The sequence below is a fragment of the Eleutherodactylus coqui genome, chromosome 4 (genome assembly GCF_035609145.1).
Source record: "Eleutherodactylus coqui strain aEleCoq1 chromosome 4, aEleCoq1.hap1, whole genome shotgun sequence".
NCBI lineage: Eukaryota > Metazoa > Chordata > Amphibia > Anura > Eleutherodactylidae > Eleutherodactylus > Eleutherodactylus coqui.
In genome coordinates, this window is record NC_089840.1 from 156,488,946 (window position 1) to 156,513,757 (window position 24,812).

Here is a 24,812-nt window from a genome sequence, read left to right on the forward strand (position 1 = left end):
GATCTCTGTCACTAATCCTGCCTGCAACATTCTTCCATAGAATTCAAAGTCTCGAATCTCTTGTTTCCTACGTTCCATCTAATTTATTTTTTTCATTCATTATTTTTGCATCATATGTGCATTTTAAGGGCGAAGTCAGGTGAGCATTTTTTTGCGCACGATGTGCACAGAAAAAGGGCGTTTAACAGAACCATTGGTTCCCTACGATGTGTTTACATGTTCGTCTTTTACAAGTGCAAAATACTCGCACCTGCAAAAGATAGGACATCTGTGCGCCACAAGGGTCTGTACTGCGCGTAAAGATTCCCTGCGGAGAGTCCCCTCATTAGTGAACACTGAGACCGCGAAGACGAAAGAATCCCCTGTCACAGCTGTGGCAGAGGACCGCAATGCCATCCCACTGAAAGCAATGGGAGCAGATCACTGACAGCTGTAGCAGGGGATTCCTTGAATGTGAAACCCCTGGATGCTGTCACATCCAGGGGCTTCACCGTATTGGCAATGGGGCTGGTGGCAGCTGTGGCTAAGGAACGTGGTGTTCATCCATTGCTTTCAATGGGGCCAGCTCTGTCACAGCCGCAGCAGGGGATAGCGATCTGCCCCCATTGCTTTCAAGGTGGGCGGCAGTGGCGCTGGCCCCATTGAAAGCAAAGGGCGCAGAGCTTTGGTCATGCGCATTTTGAACATGCAAAAAAAAAAAAAAAAAAAACTCGTCTGACTGAGTCCTATTTGTGAAAATGGTAATTTACTACAAACCTTTGTATTTTAATGCCTAAAATGGATGGTCTCACAAAAAAAATGGTTTATAGTTAAATGCAGACTATAATAAAACTTTTTGTATTTACCCTTATTAACAAAAATATCTATATCCTCTGATATCCAGAACGAATGTTAAGGAGTATTCGACACAGAGGGCCAGATTTACTATTAAAATACAAAGTTTGCTGGTGCAAATTGCGCCACATTTACTAATGTTTTTAGACCCTTTAAGTCACTTTATCTGACTTGTCTGAAAAGGGGTATGACTGAAATTAAAAACAAAAATTCTGGCACAGTTTTTGATGTATACTAGAACCAAATGCCCACGGAGGGATTATCACTGCGGAAATTGCGGTCAGGCGATTTCTTTTTTAGTAAGAAAGCCTTTCCCATGCAGTAAAGTAACAACTAACAGGCATACACTCATCTCTCCCCGCTTAGCCACTTGGTCCTCCACTGCTTTAATTACAGTGATCAATCGCTGAGCTCAGTCATTGGCTGCGACACCTGTGACATTCCAAAAACAGGCTGAGGCACTCTGAAACTGTGATGTCAGGGGAAAAACCGGAGCAGTGGCGCAGGACACAGCTGGAGCGGGAGAGGCAAGTAAATGCAGGTTATTTTGCTGCATGGAAAAAGCAATTTACTAAAAACCTACAACTCAGACAGCCCCTTTAAAGGACTCCCAATGAAGGCTGCTCACCCAGCGTACTGCCAACTGAAGATGGGTTCCCATTCTGGTTCCATCCCAATGCAGTTTGCAGCATAAAAAAAAACTGAAAATAGGACGGAAGCAGTGCAGGACTCTAAACAATCACGATGTGAAAAGAGATTCTCAATAACTGTGCACTAATCCACCATCTTTGGTGTCCCACAGTATCTAAGGAGTTAAACTACAGTTTTATAAACAGAAAGTCCTTCACTGACAACCATTAATGAATGAGGTCCGGGGGATGAGGCTGGGGACTTCCGGCAACTGTCTCAAGAGCTTTCAGTGGGTGAGGAGGACGATGACGATGAGAAACAGTTGTCTATCAGTCAGGTAGTAGTAATTTCAGTAAGTCCGAGGGAGGAGCGCACAGAGGATTTGGAGGAAAAGCAGCGGGACGATGAGGTGACTGACCCCACCTGGTTTGCTAAGCCTACTGAGGACAGGTCTTCAGAGGGGGAGGCAAGTGCAGCAGCAGGGCAGGTTGGAAGAGGCAGTGCGGTGGCCAGGGGTAGAGGCAGGGCCAGACCGAATAATCCACCAACTGTTTCCCAAAGCGCCCCCTCGCGCCATGCCACCCTGCAGAGGCCGAGGTGCTCAAAGGTGTGGCAGTTTTTCACTGAGAGGGCAGACGACCGACGAACTGTGGTGTGCAAGGTTTGTCGCGCCAAGATCAGCCGTGGAGCCACCACCACCAGCCTCACCACCACCAGCAGGCGCAGATATATGATGGCCAAGCACCCCACAAGGTGGGACGAAGGCCGTTCACCGCCTCCGGTTTGCAGCACTGCCTCTCCCCCTGTACCCCAACCTGCCATTGAGATCCAACCCCCCTCTCAGGACACAGGCACGACCGTCTCCCGGCCTGCACCCACACCCTCACCTCCGCTGTCCTCAGCCCCATCCAGCAATGTCTCTAAGCGCACCGTCCAGCCGTCGCTAGCGCAACTGTTTGAGCGCAAGCGCAAGTACGCCGCCACGCACCCGCACGCTCAAGCGTTAAACGTGCACATAGCCAAATTGATCAGCCTGGAGATGCTGCCGTATAGGCTTGTGGAAACGGAGGCTTTCAAAAACATGATGGCAGCGGCGGCCCCGCGCTACTCGGTTCCCAGTCACCACTACTTTTCCCGATGTGCCGTCCCAGCCCTGCACGACCACATCTCCCGCAACATTGTACGCGCCCTCACCAACGCGGTTACTGCCATGGTCCACTTAACAACGGACACGTGGACAAGCACAGGCGGGCAGGGCCACTATAGCTCCCTGACGGCACATTGCGTGAATTTAGTGGAGGCTGGGACCGAGTCAGAGCCTGGGACCGCTCATGTCCTACCCACCCCCAGAATTGCGGGCCCCAGCTCGGTGCTGGTATCTGCGGCGGTGTATGCTTCCTCCACTAAACCACCCTCCTCCTACGCAACCTCTGTCTCGCAATCAAGATGTGTCAGCAGCAGCACGTCGCCAGCAGTCGGTGTCGCGCGGTGTGGCAGCACAGCGGTGGGCAAGCGTCAGCAGGCCGTGCTAAAACTACTCAGCTTAGGAGACAAGAGGCACACGGCCCACGAACTGCGGCAGGGTCTGACAGAGCAGACCGACCGCTGGCTTTCGCCGCTGAGCCTCCAACCGGGCATGGTCGTGTGTGACAACAGTCGTAACCTGGTGGCGGCTCTGCAGCTCGGCAGCCTCACGCACGTGCCATGCCTGGCCCACGTCTTTAATTTGGTGGTTCAGCGCTTTCTGAAAAGCTACCCACGCTTGTCAGACCTGCTCGTAAAGGCGCGCCGGCTCTGCGCACATTTCCGCAAGTCCCACACGGACGCTGCCACCCTGCGCACCCTGCAACATCACTTTAAGCTGCCAGTGCACCGACTGCTGTGCGACGTGCCCACACGGTGGAACTCTACGCTCCACATGTTGGCCAGGCTCTATGAGCAGCGTAGAGCTATAGTGGAATACCAACTCCAACATGGGCGGCGTAGTGGGAGTCAGCCTCCTCAATTCTTTACAGAAGAGTGGGCCTGGTTGGCAGACATCTGCCAGGTCCTTCGAAACTTTGAGGAGTCTACCCAGATGGTGAGCGGCGATGCTGCAATCATTAGCGTCACCATTCCTCTGCTATGCATCTTGAGAAATTCCCTGCAAACCATAAAGGCAGCTGCTTTGCGCTCGGAAACGGAGGCGGCGGAAGACAGTATGTCACTGGATAGTCAGCGCACCCTCATGTCTATCTCAGCGCGTTGAAGAGGAGGAGGGGGAAGAGACAGCTTGGCCCACTGCTGAGGGTACCCATGCTGCTTGCCTGTCATCCTTTCAGCGTGTATGGCCTGAGGAGGAGGATCCTGAAAGTGATTTTCCTAGTGAGGACAGCCATGTGTTGCGTACAGGTACCCTGGCACACATGGCGGACTTCATGTTAGGATGCCTTTCTCGTGACCCTCGCGTTACACGCATTCTGGACACTACGGATTACTGGGTGTACACACTGCTCGACCCACGGTATAAGGAGAACCTTTCCACTCTCATACCCGAAGAGGAAAGGGGTTCGAGAGTGATGCTATACCACAGGACCCTGGCGGACAAATTGATTGTTAAATTCCCATCCGACAGCGCTAGTGGCAGAAGGCGCAGTTCCGAGGGCCAGGTAGCAGGGGAGGCGCGGAGATCAGGCAGCATGTACAGCACAGGCAGAGGAACACTCTCCAAGGCCTTTGCCAGCTTTATGGCTCCCCAGCAAGACTGTGTCACCACTCCCCAGTCAAGGCTGAGTCGGCGGTAGCACTGTAAAAGGATGGTGAGGAAGTACGTAGTCGATCGCACGACCGTCCTCCGTGACGCCTCTGCTCCCTACAACTACTGGGTGTCGAAGCTGGACACGTGGCCTGAACTCGCGCTGTATGCCCTGGAGGTGCTTGCTTGTCCTGCGGCTAGCGTCTTGTCAGAGAGGGTGTTTAGTGCGGCTGGGGGAATCATCACGGATAAGCATACCCGCCTGTCAACTGACAGTGCCGACAGGCTTACACTCATAAAGATGAACAAAGCCTGGATTTCCCCAGACTTCTCTTCTCTACCAGCGGACAGCAGCGGTACCTAAACAATACGTAGGCTGCACCCGTGGATGGAAGCATCGTTCTCTATCACCATCAAAAACGGGGACCTTTTCGCTTCATCAATCTGTGTATAATATTCCTCCTCCTCCTCCTGCTCCTCCTCCTGAAACCTCACGTAATCACACTGAACGGGCAATTTTTCTTAGGCCCACAAGGCTCAGTCATATTACTTTTGTAAACAATGTTTATACGTTTCAATTCTCATCAAAGCGTTGAAACTTGCACCTGACCCAATTTTTATTTTAACTGGGCTGCCTCCAGGCCTAGTTACAAATTAAGCCACATTAACCAAAGCGATTAGTGGGTTTCACCTGCCCTCTTGGTTGGGCATGGGCAATTTTTCTGAGGTACATTAGTACTGTTGGTACACCAATTTTTTTGGGCCCTCGCCTACAGTGTAATCCTAGTAATTTTTATGGGCTTCATCTGCACTTATGCTACAGCAAGGTGTGTGGGGTTGGCCTACACTTTTGCTACATAAATGTAACTGGGCCCTTGTCTATACTGCAACTACTGAAATGTGAAAGAGACTGTTATCTCCCTAAACTGCTGCAACAGGAATGTTACTGTGGCCCGTCTTGACTGCTACTACTACTGAAATGGAACTAATACTGTGCTCCCTCTATACTGCTGCTTTGGAATTTTAACTGGGGCCTGTCTTCAGTGCTACTATTACTGAAATGGAACTAATACTGTGCTCCCCCTATAATGCTGCTAGTGATATGTTACTGGGGCCTGTTACTAATGCTACCGCTGAAATGTTACTAATTCTGGGCTCTGCCTATACCGCTGCTAATGCTATGTCACTGGGGTGTGGAAATGGAGGCTTCCCAAAGACATGATGGTGGCGAGGCCATTTCCCACCAACGCGGTTACTGTTAAGGTGCATATAACCACGAACATGTGGAGAGGACACGTAGTGCCTCAAAAACATCCCCCTCCTCCTCCAACAATGAAAACATTCTTGGCAAATACCTTTGCATTGGTCCGTCTGGTGGCAGGCCAAGAATTTCACCTTTACCAACACAACAAGAGAGCCCCCCCACCATCCCCCTGCCACGGCCCACTTAATCCTGGCCACATTCCGAAAACCAACTAAATAAAACCGCGCTACTAGGTCCGCAGTCGCCACCACATTCCCACCAACGCGGTTACTGTTAAGGTACATATTACCACTCTGACTGGGGCATGCACTGTGGGCCGAAGCACACCTGTATTGTATGCGACGTTAGCTCTGCTGAGCAGGGCACTGCAATGGGATACATTTATGTACCGCCGATGGGTTCCAGGGAGCCACCCATGCTGTGGGTCCACAGGGACTTCACATTACGGATTTGTACCTGCCAGTGTCTATGTATTAAAAACACCGGTCAGACTGGGGCATGCAGTGTGGGCCGAAGACCACCTGCATTTAATCTGACGTTACCTCAGCAGTGCTGGGCAATGCAATGGGATATATTTATGTACCGCCGGTGGCTTCCTGGGACCCACCTATGCTGTCGGTCCACACGGAGTTGTAACTGCATGTGTCTACTTATAAAGAACCCCAGTCTGACTGGGGCATGCAGTGTGGGCGAAGCCCACCTGCATTAAACCTGACGTTACCTCATCTGTGCTGGGCACTGCAATGGGATTTATTTATGTACCGCCGGTGGGTTCCAGGGAGCCACCCATGCTGTGGGTCCACAGGGACTTCACATTGGGGATTTGTACCTGCCTGTGTCTATGAATTAAAAACCACGGTCAGGTTGGGGCATGCAGTGTGGGCCGAAGCCCACCTGCATTAAACCTGACGTTACTTCAGCTGTGCTGGGCACTGCAATGGGATTTAGTTATGTACCGCCGGTGGGTTACAGGGAGCCACCCATGCTCTGGGTGCACACGGAATTCCCATTGCGGAGTTGTACCTGCCTGTGAGTATTTATAAAAAACCCCGGTCTGACTGGGGCATGCAGTGTGGGCCGAAGCCCACCTGTATTTAATCTGACGTTAGCTCTGCTACCTGGGGCACTGCATTGGGACAAACTACAGGAGCAATACAGCGCTAATGAGACGTGCACAGCTACGCTAGAATTGGAGTCCGCTGTAGGCCCGCGATTGCTGAGGGTTTGTGCAGAGGCCTATGTTCTGGGTGCAGTGAAAGTCCGCTTCCTGCCTAGGATTGCTGAAGCTGTGGGCCGAGGCCTATGTCGTGGGCGTGGTGCAAGTCTGCCATGTTTGGCCGCTCAGATCAATTTTTGGTTCATGTCTTGGGTTTCCTAGGACCCACCTATGCTGTTGGTGCAAACTTAGCTCCCATCGCAGTGTTTGACCTGTCTGGCACAAAGACACTGACTGACTTGGGTAGGGGGCAGAGCGCAGACGGCTTTCCCCTTGCAGTGTGGATTGAGCTATGCGACACCTTGACAGAATGAATAGTGTGTGGCACATGGGTTCCCCATTGCTATGCCCACGTGTGCAGCTCCTGATGGAGGTGGCACAGGATTGGATTTCTCATTGCTTCTGTACAGCATTGTGGGCTATCGCCCCGCCCCTTTTAAAGAGGGTCGCTGCCTGGCCCTGCCAACCCTCTGCAGTGTGTGCCTGCGGTTCCTCCTCATGGCAGACGCATTTATAAATAGACATGAGGGTGGTGTGGCTATGAGGCCAGCGTGTGGCATGAGGGCAGCTGAAGGCTGCGCAGGGACACTTTGGTGTGCGCTGTGGACACTGGGTCGTGCGGGGGGGTTGGGCAGCATGTAACCCAGGAGAAGTGGCAGCGGAGTGTCATGCAGGCAGTGATTGTGCTTTGTTGGAGGTAGTGTGGTGCTTAGCTAAGGTATGCCTTGCTAATGAGGGTTTTTCAGAAGTAAAAATTGTTGGGAGGGGGGGAGCCCACTCTTGCCGCTATTGTGGCTTAATAGTGGGACCTGGGAACTTGAGATGCAGCCCAACATGTAGCCCCTCGCCTGCCCTATCCGTTTCTGTGTCGTTCCCATCACTTTCTTGAATTTCCCAGATTTTCACAAATGAAAACCTTAGCGAGCATCGGCGATATACAAAAATGCTCGAGTCGCCCATTGACTTCAATGGGGTTCGTTACTCGAAACGAACCCTCGAGCATCGCGAAAAGTTCGGCTCGAGTAATGAGCACCCGAGCATTTTGGTGCTCGCTCATCTCTAATTAACTCCTGAAAAGAAACCATGGGGTGAAAATACTCATGACACCCCTCAGTGAATACATAAAAGGGGTGTAGTTTTTAAAATGGGGTCATTTGTGGGGGTATCTATCATTGTGACACCTATGAGACTTTGCAGTATTGGCTTGGTGCAGAAAAGCAAAATGTTCCTCAAAATGTTGATAATCAATGTTAAATTTGTACGTCTCCTAAATGGTTTTAAAAAAACTAGATATGCATCCAGAATAAATATATATCTTTTCACAAATTTGTACAGTATGTTTGCATATATTTGAGATATTGCAATTAAAAATATTTTAAAAATGACAATTTTTTCAATTTTGACGCTTTGTTTTTACTACCTAAATGAAGTACAATATGTGGCGAAAAAACGATGTCAGAATCACTTTGATATGCAAAACCTTATTTATTTAATAGAGTTATTCTATGTTAAAGCGACATGTCAGATTTCCAAAATTTGGCTTCGTCATTAAGACGCAAACAGGCTTGGTCACTAAGGGGTTAACTTACATGAACCTAAGAAAGTGAACGCTGTAAAATGTAAAATCCCAAAACGGATATTTTTGGTATAACTTACCGTAAAATCTCTTTCTCGTCACGTTCATTGGGGGACACAGCCAGACCATAGGATATAGCCACTGCCACTAGGAGGGAACACTAAGCACAAGTGTTAGCTCCTCCCACCGGCTATATCCCCCCTGCAGGCACTCAGCTAATCAGTCTGTATGCAAGCAGAAGGAGCAGCCAGTGGGAGTACGACCACAAAAACAATACATCTTTTATGCACACAACAAAAAATATTCTGGACTAATATAGCGCTATCTGTGACTGAAGAACAGAAAATTCCAGTAACCGGTATCTGAAGTAAGGGGTGGGTGCTGTGTCCCCCAATGAACGTGACGAGAAAGAGATTTTACGGTAAGTTATACCAAAAATATCCGTTTCTCGTCCGTATCATTGGGGGCCACAGCCAGACCATGGGACGTCCTAAAGCAGCCCCGCACAAAAACATTGGGTTGGCTATTTACAGAATGGTCCCGAACAGTCAAAGGACCGCCGCCTGAAAAATCTTCCGGCCCAGAGTGGCATCCGTTGATGCAGACATATGGACTTTATAAAATTTAGAAAATGTATGCAAGGAAGTCCATGTGGCTGCCTTGTACACCTGTAGAGTTGAGGCCCCGTGACAAACCGCCCATGAGGCCCCCACCGCCCGCATGGAGTGGGCCGTGATCCGGAATGGAGACGAGTGCCCCCTAGCGCGGTATGCCTCTGCCACTAGTGCTCTTATCCACTTTGAAACGGTCACCTTAGAGGCTGCTGATTCTTTCCGGGGCCCCTCCGGAACCACGAACAGTGTCTCCGTTCGCCGAAATTCTCTGGTTCTCGCTACATATATCCGTAAGGCCCTGACCAGTTCCAATCGGTGCAGTGCTCTCTCTTGCATGTACCGGCGTCGGACAAAAAGATGGTAGGATGATGTCCTCGTTAATATGAAAGGGTGAAACTACCTTCGGTAGGAACTCCGGGACCGGTCTTAGAACCACTTTGTCCTGGTGGAACGTCATGAAGGGCGGCTTCACCGACAGGGCCGCCAACTCTGAAACTCTTCATATTGAGGTGATTGCTACTAGAAACACCACCTTCCAAGACAGGAGTCGCAGGGGGACCTCTCTGAGTGGCTCGAAAGGATGCGCTAGTAGCGCCTCCAGCACGAGATTGAGATCCCATGCTTGAGTGGGTGGCCGGAAAGGAGGTGATGCGTGGGTGACCTCTTGGAGGAACGTCCGCACCACCAGCCTACTCGCAATTGGCCTCTGAAATAGTACTGAAAGAGCCGAGACCTGACCCCTCAGTGAACCCAGTTTCAGCCCCGCTTCGAGCCCTGACTGTAAAAAAGCCAGAACATTTGCCAGCGCAAATTGCATGGGCTGGATGTGCCGGTCTTCGCATCAGCCGAAAAACCGTCTCCAGACCCGATAATAGATTCTAGACGATGCTGGCTTCCTGGCCTGTATCATTGTTTGGATCACTCCTTCTATGAACCCTTGTCTCCTTAGTATCTCGGTTTCAATAGCCACGCCGTTAAATGTAGCGACCTTGAATTCGGGTGGAAAAGGGGTCCTTGGGACAGTAGATCTTCCCGCTCTGGCAGTCGCCATGGTACGTCGGCCAGAAGCTCCATGACGTTCGTGTACCAAGTTGTCCTCGGCCAGTCTGGTGCTACCAGGATTACTGGTCGCCCCTCCTTCCTGATTTTTCCTAGTACCCTCAGAGGGGGAGGGGGAGGAACACGTAGGGAAGCTTGAAGCCTGCCCACGGGATGGCTAGTGTGTCTGCTGCCGCTGCCTGTGGGTCTCGTGACCGGGCCACAAACGGGTGTACTTTGTAGTTCATCCTGGACGCCATCAAATCCACGTCCGGGGTGCCTCATCTCTGACAGATTGCCTGAAAAACGTCTGGATGCAATTCCCACTCGCCGGGATCCACCGTCTCCCGGCTGAGGAAATCCGCCACCCAGTTCTCCACACCTGGGATGTACACCGCCGAGATGGACCGCAGGTGGCCCTCTGCCCAGCCGAGTATTCCTGCCACCTCGTCCATCGCTCTTGCGCTCCATGTGCCCCCTTGATGATTGATATACGCTGCCGCAGTTGCGTTGTCTGTCTGGACCAGTACGTCCCTTCCCTTGAGGCTTGGTCCGAAATGTTGGAGCGCTAGACGTATGGCTCGTAGCTCCAAGATGTTGATTGGGAGTTTCGCTTCGCTCGGTGACCATACTCCTTGCGTGGACCGCCTCCCCAGCGTCCCACCCCAGCCAGAGCGGCTGGCGTCCGTGGTTAGTACCACCCATTGTTCTGGGGCCAGTGAACGACCTCCCTGAATTCTCCTGGGATTCAACCACCATCTTAGGGTGGCCCGGACGCGGGGAGTTACTCGAATCCGCTGATCCAGGGCCTGTAGGGACCTGTCCCAGCGCAACAGGATGAAGTGTTGAAATGTCCTTGCATGAAACTGCACAAATGGTATCGCCTCGAATGACGCTACCATCTGACCCAATACCTTCATACAATGCCTGATGGTTACTGGTCTCCCATGCATCAGGGACCGTAAGCTGCTGAGGAGTGTCTATCTATTCGGTTGGGGTAACTCAATCTGGTGCTTTCTGGTGTCGAACACCATCCTCAGGAACTCCAAGCGCTGTGTCGGGACTAAGCAGGACTTGCTGTGATTGATCATCCACCCAAATTCTTCCAGCGTCTGCAGGGCGATGCGTAGGCTCTCAAGGTTGCTGCCTTGAGATGGTGCCTTTATCAGGATGTCATCTAGGTATGGGATGGCTACCACGCCTCTTGCGTGGAGGAGCGCCATTACTGCCGCCAGGACCTTCGTGAAAACTCTCGGCGATGCTGAGAGTCCGAACGGCAGGGCCGTAAACTGATAATGTTTTCCTTGGGCCTCGAAGTGCAGGAATTTCTGATGTGACTCGCGGACCGGGATATGCATGTATGCATCCCTGATGTCCACCGACGACAGGAACTCCCCCAGCTCCATGGATGATATCACGGACCTGAGGGACTCCATACGGAAGTGCCTCGTTCTGATGTGTTGGTTCAGACGTCTCAGATCGAGCACTGGTCTGGCCCTGCCATCCTTTTTGGGGACTAAAAAGAGGTTTGAATAGAGACCTTGTCCTCTCTGTCCCGCTGGTACTGGCACCACTACCCCCTGTGCCAGCAGGTTTTCTATCGCCAGCCGGAATTTTGCCACCCCCTGCGGAGCCCTTGGCACCCTGGAACAGGGAAGAAATCCCGTGGTCGTGCCGCAAACTCGATTGCGTACCCGACGGAGATTACCTCCTGTACCCAGGCGTCGGTCACGGGGCTCAGCCATACCTCCCGAAACCCGGAGAGCCTGCACCCCACCCTGTTGAAAATGGGTAGGGGCAGATCCTCATGCTGCATTCTTTGCGCCTGCGCCCCTGGCCGCTCTTGCCTGGGAGAATCGAGTTGGCTTAGTCTTAAAGGAGGGGCCCTTCCCTTGATCTGTTGGGGCCCTTCTAGGCTGAGACCACTGACCCGTTGCAGACCGGGAGGTGAACCGGCGAAAGGAGCGAAAAAAGGGTTTTTTCTTTGGTGGTACGTTCTCTCTTCTCGTAGGCATCTGCGGGAGGGAAGTACTCTTCCCACCTGTCGCGTCCTTAATCAGGTCGTCTAGTCTGGTACCGAAAAGTCTGTTGCCCTCAAAGGGAAGTTTCGTGAGGACCATTTTTGACGCTGCGTCCGCTGACCACCCATTTAACCAGGGGGTTCATCGCGTGACGACCGAAGATGCGGATGCTCGGGCCACAAACTTTGCCGCGTCCAAACCTGCCGCACAGACGAATTTGCCCGCCTGTATGATATTATCTGTGGCCTCCAACAGCTCGCTGGGTGGGGCGCCTGCCAGGATGTCCTTACATAGCTGTTTCGCCCAAGCTACGGAAGCCTTGCTCACCCAGGCGGAAGCGAAAATGGGCCGTAGGGCAGTGCCCGCCGCCTGGAACGCTGATTTTGCCAGTGCGTCTAGCTTCCTATCTTGTGGGTCAGTCAGTGTCGCGACCTCGGCTGAGGGTAGCGCGGTGCTTCTTGACAGACGTGAAACGGGTGGGTCCACCGCCGGGGGTGCTGACAACTTTCTTACGAGGTCTTCCGGAAAGGGATATGTGACCTCCCAGGGTTTTCCCAGGTGCCTAAATTGTTTATCTGGGTTTTGCCATTCTTTTTCTATAACTTCTGCAAAATCCTGATGCGCAGGGAACACCTGGCACAGCCATTTCTGCCACTTAAAGGACACCGTCGCTGGAGGTGCCCCTGTCGGTGCACCCGTCACCTGAAGAGTCTCTTTAACCGCTATCACCAGACTGTCCATTAAAGTGGCCAGTCTGGACACTTGCTCCTCATCCAAATCAGAGAGGGACGATACCCCTGACTATTCGTCCTCCTCCGAATCGTTACCACCCCCTGCCAACGAATGCGGCTGTTGTGCCTGGGCTGCACTCTGAGAAGCTGAAGAGCAAGCGGCCCGAGCAGGGTCTGGATGGGACTGGACCGGTCTTGCCGTATACCGGGACCGCGAGGAGTGCCTAGACCGATGGTACGTATGGACAGACTCTCTAGAACCGTGAGACCCGCGATACAAGTCCCTGGACCGCTGGGACCTAAAGGACCAAGATGATCTTCTGGAGCAACGAGACCTGTGGGGGACAGCCTCACTGCTACGGGATCTCCGCCTTTTATGTGATCTTCCTTGAGAACGTTCCGGGGAGGACGCCTCAGAATCCGACTCTAGGCGGCGTAAAATTGCCGCTGATGAACTGGCTAGGCCCGAGACCACCGTGGCAAGGGACCTAGCCCGCCGCTGCAAGGGACCTAGCCCACTCAGGCTCGGCTACCTGCTCCACAGGGGAGGCGGGGGGCACCGGGGTCCCTGGGGCTGACCGAGCCAGAACACATTTTGCGCAGCGGGATTCCGCCTGCCCACATGGAAATTTGGTGTTGCATAAAGCACACGCATAATATTTGGCCCTCCCCATAGCCGGGCTGGAACCCTCTGGTCTGGGGTCAGACATGGCGTAGTGCGCAAACAAAGACAATGGGGTCCCACCCGGGAGAGGTCTACTCATGCTGCTGAGAGCGAGTACCTGCAGGGGGAGGGAGGGAACCACAGGGAAGTGCCGCCTAGGCAGGGCTTACCCGGTCCTGCAGCTGTTCCGCGGCTGTCCTTGCCCAGCTGGAGCCTCTGGGTCCTGGCCGTATGCGATGGTCTTTCGGGACACCGGCGCTCGCTATCGCAGGCAGGTGCTTGCTGCTGACGACTGGCGCTGATGACTCACTGTAGACTTGACAATCTGTCGATGAGGACGGCGCTGAGACTGGCGCTGAGACCGGCGCTGAGACCGAAAGAGCTCCGGAGATGGCGCTGATCAGGTGATGGGGCAGCTGCCTAGCACAGCAGATACTGGAGGGTACTGCTGCACGGGTGACAGGAGCGGCCATCTTCTTGCCAGGCCGCCCCTTTTAAATTTCCCGTGCGGCCGGAGGGGGTGTGGCCTGCCCTGGAAGCCCGCCCGCATCACCTGAAGTGCCCTGTGCAGCCCGGACGGTGGCCAAGGATGGCGCCCCGCCCCCCCGGGGCGATGCAACTCGTCCACACCTGCCACCCCAGTGCCTCCTAAAGTCTACTGCCGGCGGCCGCCTCCGCCCGCGGCCAGCCGCGCACACTGCTGCTGATCGTGGCCCGCCGGGTGTACTGCCGCTGCTCATGGCCAGCCGTGCCTGTTGCTTTCCTGGAGCCTTGGCGCTCCCGAGCTGGTGGTCTTGCCTTGGGCACAAGCGCACGGCCAGCCTTCCCCCTAGCTCGCTCAGCCGCAGCCGAGTCCATGCCCGTGGCCAGGGTCCCGGTCCCCTGCAGCTGCAGCCTACCAGCAGGTAAGTTCTGCCATGCATCTTATACTTGCCGCCCTGGGGTCCCCCCACAGGTCCTCTGGTATTTTTGGATGGTCTTCCAGGGGGTTTCCCTGGGCCCGCAGTTCCAAGGAGAGGGGTTCTTTCGGTGGGGGTCCCCTGGGGGGTCTTTGACAGCCGACCGGCAGACAAGGGGGGGTTGACCGCTGTCCACGTCTATGTTCCAGCAGTGTCTCCCCCCTGGCGCTCACCGTCACGAGGGGCGCCACTCCAGAGGGGGGGAACCCTATTACTGGCGGGCCACGGTGCCAATGCACAAGGGCAGGGTCGGGCCACCTTTTCTTCTCTGGGTGAGACGCCGCAGTGTGGCGAAGACACCACCTGCTTGCGTCTCCCCCGGGAAGACAGGGAAAAGCCCCGACACCCCGTAACGCTTGACACGTCTGCCTCCTGCAGACACTAAGCTAAAGACTGATTAGCTGAGTGCCTGCAGGGGGGATATAGCCGGTGGGAGGAGCTAACACTGGTGCTTCATGTCGCCTCCTAGTGGCAGTGGCTATATCCCATGGTCTGGCTGTGGCCCCCAATGATATGGATGAGAAAAACTATTACAGAGCTTTTTACCATTCCCCTCCACAAAGAAATTAATAAAACGTTAAACATACTATATAAACCCCAAACCTAGGCCTATTAAAAATACAGCTATGTTAAAAGAAAAAAAAAACAAAACGTATGGCTCTGACTACAACAATGAAAAACCATAAACACTACTTGGATATTTAGGTGCAAAACAAGCTGATCACCAAGTGGTTAAAATGACTTTTTGTGCAGCTCTCAATTGTTTCAAGTCTAGTCAATGGTCTACGAATTAAGTACATCAGCAACAGTACAAATCATTTTGGTTTGATCTTCAAACTTAGGTCGAGCTCACATGGCTGTATGTGGAATCCGCTTGTGGTGGCCTACAGTGGATTTCCGCGGTGATCCAGGTTGTAACCCTGCATATGGTGGCATAATATACTGCGTATACTTACACAGGCAGTCCTGCGCAGTACACCTTTGTTTGTTTTATATTTCCCATAACTTAGAGATAACACAGGTACGTGCAGCCCGTACACAATGTAATTGGTATATCCGTGACTATAGAGCACAATGGGTACTATGTTGCAGATTCCGCGGTAAAATAGAACATGCTGTGTTCTATTTTCCACGAGCGTATTACGTAATTACGACCCGTTAACTTGAACGGAATTGTGTAATCCCATACATTTGCTTGATCCGCGTATTAGCATGGATCAAATGCTCTTGGAGTCCGCAATTACTATCCGTTCCTCTAAGACAGGACTTATTATGTCATATTCAAATCCTCTGGAGATAAACAATGAAGGTTCCAATAGTGTGATAGCAAGCAGATATCTTGAAAACCATATTGCACCTCTTCATTCTAAGGCCAAATGCTTTTCACGGATCACGCTTTCATGTATTAAAATCGGTGTTTCTATAGGGAATGTAGGTTATACAGCAGATGATGAAGGCGGTATTTTAGTAACTTGAAGTTAATGACTATCCAAAAGACTGGGTATAACTTCCCAATCAGTGGGGGAACAACTACTGAACCCCCAGAAAAAACACCCCTGACATGTCCCTTGGCAGCAATGGTCGCTCGCATGCACCTATTCGCTCAAGTCTACCTTTCTCTTCAATGGGACTGCCGGAGACAGCAGAGTTCAAGCACTTGGCAGTCTTTGGCGGTCCCATTGAAGTGAATGGCACCGTGCTGAGTATGTGCGACCACTACTGCCAGAATTCAGGAAAACTCCGATGGCGATTTCTATGGGTCACTGGTGGTACCAATAGTTGGACCCCACGGATAGACATATGCAAGTGTTTTCAAAGGGGAGACTCTCTTGGCAGTGGCTTATCTCTAGAGGGAACAACGTTTTAGGCATCCTGAAATCAAACCTTGACCTAGCCTTACTTTCTTCGCTATCAGGGGAAGATTGTCACATCCCCATACACACTGGATAGTCAGATGGATCCGCTGAAATTGGTGGGTCTGGACAACTTCCTTCTGAATGGACACCTTTAGTCATGCAGTGTTAATATGCCATACATTTTCTTGAAGAAAATCTTTTTTTCGAGGCTTATAATTTATCTATATATATAAAATTGAATGTATGTCTGTCTGTCTGTCCTTTATGCGCTACTACACGATTCATCCGATCGCCATGAAACTTTGGGAAGTTGTTGAGTACACTCCTGGGAAGATTATAGGCATAGTACATTTATGCTATGATAAATGGCGTGCGCGCGAGCATCGTCGACAGTTACGCCCCCCCCCCACATAGATCGTTTGATTTCCATCATTGCCACTAATTCTCTCACTTCCCGATGTCGTAGAAACATGAAATTTGGCACAGGCATTGATTATGTCATAAATAGGAAAAGCTAATAGGTCCCAACTTGATTATTCAATTCTAAGCGCCAAAGAATTAGCGTCCAAATTTTACGTACGGAACCTAATTTTCTCACTTCCCAATGTCATAGAAACTTGAAATTTGGCACGAGCATTGATTATGTCATAAATAGGAAAAGTTAACAGGTCCCAACTCGATTATTCAATTCTAAGCGCCAAAGAATTAGCGTCCAAATTTTACGTACGGAATCTAATTCACTTCCTGATGTCATCTATATATATATAAAAAGGAATGTATGTCTGTCTTTTTTGCGCTACTACACCATTCATCTAATCGCCATGAAACTTTGGGAAGTTGTTGAGTACACTCCTGGGAAGATTACTGGCATAGTACATCTATCCTATGATAGGTGGCGTGCGTGCGAGCATCGTCGACAGTTATGCCCCCCAGACAAAGATCGTTTGATTTCCATCTCAAGCACAAATGCAAAAGGCATTACGAGCAACGGGATGCGTGTTCAACTACAAAATGATGCATCCGCCGAACGTTTCGCAAGACAATTGCTGGAAATTGAGAATCCTGAGGTAAAATGAAAGCTGTGCTGTTATTGGTTGCTATATATTATAATGCTGAGGTAACATGAAAGCTGCTGTGCTGTGATTGGTTATTATATATTATACCGCTGAGGTAACTTGAAAGCTGCGCTGTGATTGGTTGTTATCTAGATATATAAAAACTTATGTATGTATGTCTGTCTTCGCAGCAACGCGCGACGGGTAAGCTAGTCTATATATATAAAATTGAATATATGTCTGTGTGTGTGTCTGTCTGTTTGTCCTTTATGCGCTACTACACTATTCATCTGATTGCCATGAAACTTTGGGAAGTTGTTGAGTACACTCATGGGAAGATTATAGGCCTAGTACAACTATCCTATGATAAATGGCGCGCGTGCGAGCGTCGACAGTTACGCACCCCCCCACGTAGATCGTTCGATTTCCATCATTGCCACCAATTCTCTCACTTCCCAATGTCATAGAAACTTGAAATTTGGCACGAGCATTGATTATGTCAAAAATAGAAAAAGGTAATGGGTCCCAACTCGATTATTCAATTCTAAGCGCAAAAGAATTAGCGTCCAAATTTTATGTTCGGAATCTAATTCTCTCACTTCCTGATGTCATCTATATATATAAAAAGGAATGTATGTCTGTCTGTCTGTCCTTTTTGCGCTACTACACCATTCATCTAATCGCCATGAAACTTTGGGAAGTTCTTAAGTACACTCCTGGGAAGATTACTGGCATAGTACATCATCCTACGATAGGTGGCGCACGTGCGAGCATCGTCGACAGTTATGCCCCCCAGACAAAGATCGTTTGATTTCCATCTTAAGCACAAAAGCAAAAGGCATTACGAGCAACGGGATGCATATTCAACTACAAAATGATGCATCCGCCGAACGTTTTGCAAGACAATTGCTGGATATTGAGAATGCTGAGGTAAAATGAAAGCTGTGCTGTGATTGGTTGCTATTTCTTATACTGCTGAGGTAACATGAAAGCTGTGCTGTGATTGGTTGCTATATATTATACTGCTGAGGCAACATGAAAGCTGTGCTGTGATTGGTTGCTATATACTATACTGCTGAGGCAACATGAAAGCTGTGCTGTGATTGGTTGCTATATATTATACTGCTGAGGTAACATGAAAGCTGCTGTGCTGTGATTGGTTGTTATATATTATACCGCTGAGGTAACTTGAAAGCTGCGCTGTGATTGGTTGTTATCCAGATATATAAAACGAATGTATGTATGTATGTCTGTTTGTCTGTCTTCGCAGCAACGAGCGACGGGTAAGCTAGTAATATATACAATATGATGCTATGAATTAAAAACTATTAGAATTTTGCAAAATGTTTTTATCCATATAATTAAAATGAAATGCTGTTTTTGTGCTGGAACCCACGTAAGTGGCAGAGTTTAGTTCCTATTTATTTATACTATAACACTAACGTGTATTACCTGCTCCAAGCATACGTCGGTCAAATATTCTCACCGAACTATCCGAGCATCCAACTGCAAGGTAATAAGGCGCTGGGGGACATACAGTTATTGATGTAGCTGCACGCCGACAGTGGATTAAAATATCCTAGAAACAGAAGAGAAATGTAAAGAAATGACAAAGAATACAGTTGTAAGTAAATCACTGCATGCCTGACCCATCTGCTGCTTTATAAATTGCCAATACTTAAACCAACACTAATAGTGGAAAGAAACAAGATTCTGTATTCTCCCTTCTACACCATATTTATTCAACACTTTCATATGCCCCTTTCAAGGAAACTGATGACCCACTCGTACTACAAGAGGTCACCAGTCACTCTGGTTTTTTTTTTATTCTCATGATCTGACATCACAAAGAAAAGCAATTAATAAGTCTATCCAGGCTCAGACTGGTCCACCTCGGGGAGCCCATGAATACCGCATTGACCTTTGACTCTGATCATACCACTCTGCACTGATGCATGCTGCCCTGCAAATGTTATCCACCCTGATCCTAGTAGCTTAGCTGGCATCTGCAGGAGGCCTCTTCTTTTGCCTCCGGAGACCTGTCTGTGGCCCCACTTCCTCCCCTATGGAGCTGAGGCTTGATATACCTGCTTCCAGCTGCTGAGTGGATCCCCACATCCTCCATGGTGTGCGGCAGTGGGATCACAGATTTGCTTTTGTGTTGCCATGAGCCAGAACACTTTCATTCTTCCATAGATGGAGGGCTTTTTGAAGGATTAACTCTAGTGTTTTTCCCAATTCCTGGGAACATTTTGATCATTGTTTATTCCCTTTTTCTAGAGGCAAGATTAACAAATTCAGAAATTCTGGAATGCACTTTTTTTTTCTTTAACGGTGTTCACTATGCAGTATAAATACGTCTACTTAATTCTGCAGATCCGTTCGATTACATCACAACTGATTCCATGTTTTTCTTTTTTTTTTTTTGTATGAATTCTTTATTTATAAATTTTGGGGTGGGTACAGAAAGAAAAAAGGGAAATCCACTTATCCGGATTGAAACCTGGGAAGCATGTGGGAAAGAAAAACAAAAAACAGTTTCTCTGCAAACCTGCAGAGCATTATAAGAATAACAAATTAAAAGTGGACGATTCTGTTTAATTATCCAAATGGCATACAATATTTAAATTGTAATAGAAAGTATATCTATGCTGAATTGTAGTCAGGTAGCAAAAATACCCTCTCCCCCCTCCTCCTTCCTCCCCCTTTTCCTTACAATCAAGAGAGTGGTTTGTCATTAGGAAGTTTATGCGTTGCTATTCGGTAAGAGATTCTGTCTTGTAGCATAGCAATTTACTCCAAGTATGCAGAAATCTATCCAGATTTTCATCTCGGAGGCATCTAATTTTTTCATAGCTGCTCATGGTATTTAGCTCATTGTACCACTCTTGAATGACGGGGGGGGGGGGGGGGGTCTGTTTCTTTCCAATATCTGGGAATTAATACTTTGGCGGCGTTTATGAGGAATGGAAGCAAGTTTGTCTTTCCCATGTTGCCAGTAGCTGGATTCAAATTTAATAGTAGTAGTTTTGGGGTGATAGTAATTTTGGTTCCTAAAATAGAATTGATCCTAGTTTGCAAGTCATACCAAAAGGGTTGAAGTAAAGGGCAGGAGAACCATATATGTGCCTTTTGTTTTGAGACATCGTCAACAGTGTGAAGAGTAGTTTTGATCTATTTTGTTAAGAAGTTCGGGGGTTTTGTACCATCTTGATATGTTTACCATCTTGTACCATCTTTTGTACCATCTTGTAGTTTAGTTCCTGAAAGCGCGTAGATATTAAGCTTGAGTGTGAGTTTTGTAGGCTTTGTTTCACTCCTTCTGGAGAGAATGATATATCTAAATCACTCTCCCAACTAGCTATATAGGAGGGTGTTTCTTTGTTGTACAGAAGGGTTTGGTAAATTCTAGATATCTTCCTCTTAGTGCGATAATCCTTCCACATTAATTTATGAAAAAGTAAGTCATGGTTAGTATTAAGTATATCTGCTTGGTATAGGGAGATTGAGTCCTTAATAATACGAAAATCTTTGTTGCTAAGATGAGGGAGTCCTAGTTTATTTTTAAGCATGTTTTGGGAAAGAAATATATTAGTTTCACATAACTCCAGAGAGCAAGTGGGGGTGATATTGGGGATACTTGATAGCATATTTTTAATAAGCTTAGGTTTTTGGGGTACTAGGTTTAGGAAGGGTGTATATTAGCTAATATTTGGGATTACTCTTAGTTTTTTGTTGAATTTCTGCCATATTTTAAGTGACAGGGTTGTTATTGGATTTCCGGTCTCTTTAAAATTGGGTTTATTGTAAGGGGTGGTCCAGACCAGGTGTTGAAATTTTGTCATTAAAGACTGTAGTTCTAGATCAACCCATAATTTGTCTTTTGGAGCATGAGTTAGGTCAATTCTTCGGTTGAGATGAACTGCATTTTTATAGGTTTCAAAGTCTGGTAGACCAATACCCCCACGTTTCCAATGCTTAATTAGAGTTATATATTTTACTCTGGGACCTTTGTTTTGCCAAATAAATTTAATGATCAAGCGCTTCAATTTGTTGAAAATTTTTTGCGGGATATCTATAGGTAGTACTTGTAGGAGGTAGAGTATTTTCGGGAGGATTACCATTTTTATTAGGTTTTTCCAGCCGAACGATGAAATTTGCAAAGATTTCCATGCATTTAAGTCTCTTTCTATTTTTCCTAGGATGGGAATGAAATTCAGGTCATATACGTTAGATATATTGAGGGATATTTTTGCCCCAAGATAGGTAATGTAAACATGAGGGTTTTTAAAAGGGGATGATTTGGTTAGAGATGACCAGGTTGTCTTGTCTATGTTTATATTGATAAGTTCAGATTTAGTAAAATTTAGTTTGAAGTTGGAGATTTTGCTAAAACTTCCAAAATCTTCTAATAGGGTTTTGAGCGATTTATGGGAGTTAGTGAGAATAAGGAGCATATCATCTGCAAATGATGCTGCTTTGTTCTTTCTGTCCACATATTAAGCCCCTTATGAGTTTATTCAGCCCAATTCTTTCAGAGAGAACTTCCAGTGAGAGGATGAATAGTAGTGGGGAGAGAGGGCATCCTTGTCTTGTGCCGTTGCTTATATTAAATGAGGGAGAGAGTTCTCCATTGATTTTGATTTTTGCTGATGGTTCCTTGTATAAGGCCATAATTTTATCGATAAAGATATCCGGGAAATAAAATTTTTTTGAGGTCATTTTAAGAAAAAGCCAGCTTACCCCGTCGAATGCTTTTTCTGCATCGGTTGTGAGCAGGGCCAGTGGAGCTTTTGTACGCTTAGCGTAATGGATTATGTTGAGTATTCTGGTTGTGTTGGCTTCTCTATGGGGTATCAAACCTACTTGTTCTGCATCAATTAGGTTAGGTAATAGAGTCTTGATTCTATTAGCGAGGATTTTCGCATAGAGTTTGATATCATTATTGATTAATGAAATAGGTCTGTAGCTACTGCAAAGGGATGAGTCTTTTTCCTCTTTAGGAATAAGAGATATATGGGCAGTTAGTAATGCCTTTAAGTTTGTATTGTTAATCTGATTGAAGTAGTGCTGAAGTTGTGGGGATAGTTCTTCTTTGTATGTTTTATAATATATAGAGCTAAATCCATCTTGGCCTGGGCTTTTACTCTTTGGGAGGGAATTAATGGCATCTTCAATTTCAGTCAAACTGATTGGATTGGCTACAGATAATTTTTGGTGTTCTGAGATCTGTGGGAGAGAAATGGAGTCTAAGATTTTTTGAATTGCAACCGATGTATTGGATTTAGTGTTGCCTTGTTTATCTAAATTGTATAGATCTGAGTAGTAGGAGCTGAATATCTTTGCCATATCCTCTGTTTTGTAATGTAAGCGTTCGTTCTCATGTTTGATTTTCGTGATAAGTTTTAAAATTTTGTTTTTTGATTAAGCCAGCGAGACCTTTCCCACATTTGAGAATGTGTAATGTTTAAATCTTGTGTAAAAAAGGTATATTTCCATTTTTAGATTGAGAAGTTGTCTTCTACACACATAAATATACACCAACACACACACACACATATATATATTTATACTAGCTGATATACCCGGCTTCGCCCGAGTTAATTTGGTACTGGTGTTTATCTGGTGTTCACACGGAAAAGCTTATGAAGTCGTGGTTTAGAGATACTGAGGAAAAACATATGTTCACCATTTTGCATAGTTCTCTGCGTTACCCAGGAAATACCACAGGGAGGTAACCATGCAACGTTTCCTTTATATAAAATGACATCAGGAAATGAGAGAATTAGATTACACAAATTTGGACGCTAATTCTTTTGCACATAAAATTAAATAATGGAGTTGGGACCCATTAGCTTTTCCTATTTATGACATAATCAATGCTCATGCCAAATTTCCTGTTTCTATGACACCGGAAAGTGAAAAAATTACCTTCCGCACGTAAAATTTCGACGCCAATTCTTTTGCGCTAGAATTGAATAATCGAGTTGGGACCCATTAGCTTTTCCTATTTATGACATAATCAATGCTCGTGCCAAATTTCCCGTTTCTATGACACCGGAAAGTGAAAAAATTACATTCCCACGTAAAATTTGGACGCTAATTCTTTTGCGCATAGAATTAAATAATGGAGTTGGGACCCATTAGCTTTTCCTATTTATGACATAATCAATGCTCGTGCCAAATTTCACGTTTCTATGACACCGGAAAGGGAAGAAATTACATTCCGTACATAAAATTTGGACGCTAATTCTTTTGCGCATAGAATTGAATAATCGAGTTGGGACCCATTAGCTTTTCCTATTTATGACATAATCAATGCTCGTGCCAAATTTCCCGTTTCTATGACACCGGAAAGTGAGAAAATTAGATTCCGTACGTAAAATTTGGACGCTAATTTTTTGCACATAGAATTGAATAATGGAGTTGGGACCCATTAGCTTTTACTATTTATGACATAATCAATGCTCGTGCCAAATTTCCTGTTTCTATGACACCGGAAAGTGAAAAAATTACATTCCGCACGTAAAATTTTGACGCCAATTCTTTTGCGCTCGAATTGAATAATGGAGTTGGGACCTATTAACTTTTCCTATTTATGACATAATAAATGCTCGTGCCAAATTTCCCGTTTCTGACACCGGAAAGTGAGAAAATTACATTCCGCATGTAAAATTTGGACGCTAATTCTTTTGCGCATAGAATTGAATAATCGAGTTGGGACCCATTAGCTTTTCCTACCTATGACATAATCAATGCTCGTGCCAAATTTCACGTTTCTATGACACCGGAAAGTGAGAAAATTACATTCCGCACGTAAAATTTCGACGCCAATTCTTTTGCGCTCGAATTGAATAATCGAGTTGGGACCTATTCACTTTTCCTATTTATGACATAATCAATGCTCGTGCCAAATTTCCCGTTTCTATGACACCGGAAAGTGGGAAAATTACATTCCGCACGTAAAATTTGGACGCTAAATCTTTTGCGCATAGAACTGAATAATCGAGTTGGGACCCATTCGCTTTTCCTATTTATGACATAATCAATGCTCGTGCCAAATTTCCTGTTTCTATGACACTGGAAAGTAAAGAAATTACATTCCGCACGTAAAATTTCGACGCCAATTCTTTTGCGCTAGAATTGAATAATCAAGTTGGGACCTATTAACTTTTCCTATTTATGACATAATCAATGCTCGTGCCAAATTTCACGTTTCTATGACACCGGAAAGTGAGAAAATTAGATTCCGTACGTAAAATTTGGACGCTAATTCTTTTGCGCATAGAATTGAATAATCGAATTGGGACCCATTAGCTTTTCCTTTTTATGACATAATCAATGCTCCTGCCAAATTTCACGTTTCTATGACATTGGGAAGTGAGTGATTTAGATTATGTACGTTAAATTTTGACGCCAATTCTTTTGCGCTAGAATTGAATAATCGAGTTGGGACCCAATTTCTTTTCCTATTTTGGAGATAATCTATGCTTGCGCCAAATTTCATCTTTCTACGACATTGGGAAGTTGGAGAACTTTTGGCGAGTCAGTCAGTGAGGGCTTTCAGCTTTATATCCAATTACAGCACTTACCTACACAGTGCTGACAGCAGGGGAATTC

General features: G+C 47.5%; 1 protein-coding gene across 5 annotated transcripts in view; it reads right to left on the bottom strand.

Annotated features, from left to right (window-relative positions):
- The window catches only part of DCAF6 (DDB1 and CUL4 associated factor 6), a 992,542-nt gene that overhangs the window by 763,150 nt on the left and 204,580 nt on the right, over positions 1–24,812 (bottom strand). For all 5 annotated transcript variants that reach the window (XM_066600328.1, XM_066600324.1, XM_066600329.1 and 2 more), the window contains one exon: positions 18,645–18,771. In XM_066600328.1, coding sequence (XP_066456425.1) covers positions 18,645–18,771 — 127 coding nt within the window. The remainder of the gene's footprint in view (positions 1–18,644; positions 18,772–24,812) is intronic.